General features: G+C 34.6%; 1 protein-coding gene across 1 annotated transcript; it reads left to right on the forward strand.

Annotated features, from left to right (window-relative positions):
* The first annotated feature begins 619 nt into the window (after nucleotides 1–619).
* Nucleotides 620–1,725, forward strand: LOC131057732 (acid phosphatase 1). Its single transcript, XM_057991894.2, has 3 exons — nucleotides 620–987; nucleotides 1,074–1,283; nucleotides 1,359–1,725. The coding sequence occupies exons 1-3, from the start codon at nucleotides 638–640 to the stop codon at nucleotides 1,534–1,536; spliced, it is 738 nt and encodes a 245-aa protein (XP_057847877.1). The 5' UTR covers nucleotides 620–637; the 3' UTR covers nucleotides 1,537–1,725.
* The last annotated feature ends 1,458 nt before the right edge of the window (nucleotides 1,726–3,183 follow it).

The following is a 3,183-nucleotide window of genomic DNA, read 5'->3' on the forward strand; positions in this document are numbered from 1 at the left end:
AATATCAAAAACATTATGCACTATTTATGTACAAAATGACACTTTAAGTTAATTTCATTTTAGTTCTCGCAAAATGAAATAAACTTATATTTTCATACTCTTCTAATATAAATCAAGAATACAATAAAAATCTTAATTAAAAGATAATCAGAAATAGCTAAATAAATGAAATTAATGATACTAAATAATCGTGAATAAAAAACTATTCTAGTCACTTTCTTCAATGAAATTCTCGTGGTCGCTATGGATGCTCCAAATAAAACACATGTTCTTCTAATGCAAAAGCTGCTTTCTTCCCCGTCGGCGTATTTGTTTATAACTACAAAAGCTTTACAGGTCACACCGAATGTTAAAAATATGCTCTTCAGAAATAGATGAGAAGAAAACAGCAAAACTGTCCAGACTAAGCGACAATGCCAGCTCTCCATTCTCTCTATATATAGTTTTAAAACAAATGTTTAGGTGGACTCATTAATTAATAAAACAATAGCCATTATCACGGTCACAGCAAATAACACGTGATTGAGTTTTTCATGGATAACGTTAGGTTTCCCATCCTTTTTATATGAGACCAACTCCAAATCACAGCAGGCGAACAAATATTTGTGGCCTTCTGAAAGCTCTACATTGAGTTCCGATGGGCAAAGCCAGTTTTCTCCCTTTCATTCTCCTCCACCTCTTCCTCCTTGGGTTGGGAAAAAATGCCTCTGCAGGTAGGTATTCTGTTAATGGGTGTTCTGCTTGGAGAACCAACGTGGAGAGTAACAATGCCATTGGTTGGAAAGTGGTGCCTCCACGCTGCGTCTCCAACGTGGGAAAATACATGGAAAGGGGACAATACTTGCTGGATTTCAAAATAGCCATTGAACAAAGCCTGGCTTACGTTAAGGATTTGGAGTTGAAAGGCGACGGGAAGGATGCTTGGGTTTTTGACATTGACGAAACGACATTATCAAATCTGCCATATTACAGAAAACACCAATATGGGTATGAAAGTTCTTCGTTTTTTTCCTCTTCATGTCGATTCAGCTGCACGAAGTTTTGAGTCACACAGTTTGCGTGTTTATTTGCAGGGGAGAGGCTTACAATTCTACGTCGTTCAACGAATGGGTAGAGGAAGGAACGGCCACTGTTTTGCCATCATCGTTGCAGTTGTATAATGTTTTGCTGAGGAAAGGCGTCAAAATCTTTTTCATTACCGGAAGAGACGAAGATTATCGCGAGGTCACAACGAAGAACCTTGTGGCAGCCGGTTACAGAAAATGGTCGGGCTTAACCTTGAGGTATGTTGTTATGACTTACAACTGGGAATGTTTTTTTCTTTTGCATTTTTTAATGGCGGCGTGTTTATATTGCAGGGGTGACAGCGATCAGGGAACGACAGCAGTGGAGTACAAATCGGGGAATAGGGGGCAGATTGTGAAGAAAGGGTATCGGATTTGGGGGAATGTTGGGGATCAGTGGAGTGATTTAACTGGAACTTATGTGGGCTCTCGCACTTTTAAGCTTCCCAATCCCATGTATTATATCAGCTAGAACTGATGAAACTTAGTAGTCTCTTGATTGAATCCGATTGCAGAGAGATTTTAGACTGTTTTGGTGGTGTTTTAGTGTGGATCGTATGCTTTAGCCGTGGAGAATAAAGAAAGATAAGTCAGTCGTCCATTATAACTGTCGAACACTTTTTGTCAAGCATCGTTTATAATGTTGTTCGGTATTGAAGGAAAGGAGAAATGTAATATTGAATGGACCTGTGACTTCGTTCTGTTCAATTTTTTGGTAAGCCAACCAGTAAATCATGTGGAGTGGACTGCTCAAATTTTCTGCCCTTTGAAACTTATTTTATTGAACGGGCCATCGAATTTGTAGGAGTAGAAAGATTTGAATGTTATTGTTTTTCTTTTCAAATGTACGACATTTGGAAGGCCACTTGAACTGCAAATTATGGTAGATTCCAGTTTAGCTGCTTTGTGTTCAAAATATAAGGATTATTTAACAATTTTTAATATTGAAATAATCATTAATAATTTTATATCCTATTTTTAATAAAAAATATTAAAATAATGTTTATATTTATTAGAAGTTTTTTATTATTGGTTTGTATAATATTTGATGTTAATAGATTTGAAAATTATAAATTATAAATTTAATAATGTATAAATGATATATATATATATATATATATATATATATATATATATATATATATATATATATATATATATATATATATATATATATATAATTTGTGTTTCATACATTTTGTTTTTAAGAAGACTTATATATTAATCATTTAAAGCATTTATAGATGAAAGTGGGATCCAAATGGATGCAACAAATTACTTTTAACACTTTTATAATACAAATATCTAGATGGAAGTATTATCTAGGTACAATATAATTTTATAGTATACATGTTTATTAATGGTATATACATTTGGTAAGGTGTTTTTCTATCTTTTTATTTATTTTTATCGACAATTGTGAATGGTGAATAATTTGGTATACATTTCTTGAAAAAAAATATTAGCTATAAATTAATGTTTATAATAAATTTGGATGAAAGAAATATTACAAATTTCATAATAATATTTTTAAGTAGTTCAAAGAACTAAACTATATCGAATAAAAATGGTGTTGTGTGAGGACGAAGAATGTAGGCCGTGACCTACATGAGGCTATTTCGGCTTCTGCATGCACCTTTTCCCTTTGTTTTTGCGTTTGGAGCTGGGAGGTATGTGTGGGACATGGGTTGTTGGGGCTACGTGAGGTTTTAGGGGTATGATTCGGGGGTGTGTAGGGCATTTTGTGGTTTGGGTCTGTTTTTTCGTGGGGAGGTCTTTGCATGGTGGAGATTCATTTTTCTTCCAATATGGTGGTGGCTTGACGTGATAAGGTTCATAATGACTCATGATTGGGCATGCATGCGCAACGGCCAGAGACGTTCTATGCGAGTTTCATATTGGAGCTGACATTCCCTCATTTGAAAGTTTCTTAGAATTCGCATTCCTTTGTCTACATTTGAAGCTTGGATTAGGCGTTCATGCCAGATTGAAGGAGATATGAAGATTATGATTGCCGCTAACAGTTATTTTATGGTTGTTTCCTCCAATATGGCTGATTGAAATTAGGTTTTTGAACGTGGTCCATATTTTTAAAATCATGTTGGGCTGTTTATTAAAC

This window comes from Cryptomeria japonica, chromosome 11 (assembly GCF_030272615.1).
Source record: "Cryptomeria japonica chromosome 11, Sugi_1.0, whole genome shotgun sequence".
Lineage (NCBI taxonomy): Eukaryota > Viridiplantae > Streptophyta > Pinopsida > Cupressales > Cupressaceae > Cryptomeria > Cryptomeria japonica.

Coding starts and splice junctions, on each gene's coding strand:
- LOC131057732 (XM_057991894.2), top strand. CDS start 638: ATGGGCAAAGCCAGTTTTCTCCCTTTCATTCTCCTCCACCTCTTCCTC. Junction 988..1,073: donor TACAGAAAACACCAATATGG/GTATGAAAGTTC, acceptor GTTTATTTGCAG/GGGAGAGGCTTACAATTCTA. Junction 1,284..1,358: donor TGGTCGGGCTTAACCTTGAG/GTATGTTGTTAT, acceptor TTTATATTGCAG/GGGTGACAGCGATCAGGGAA.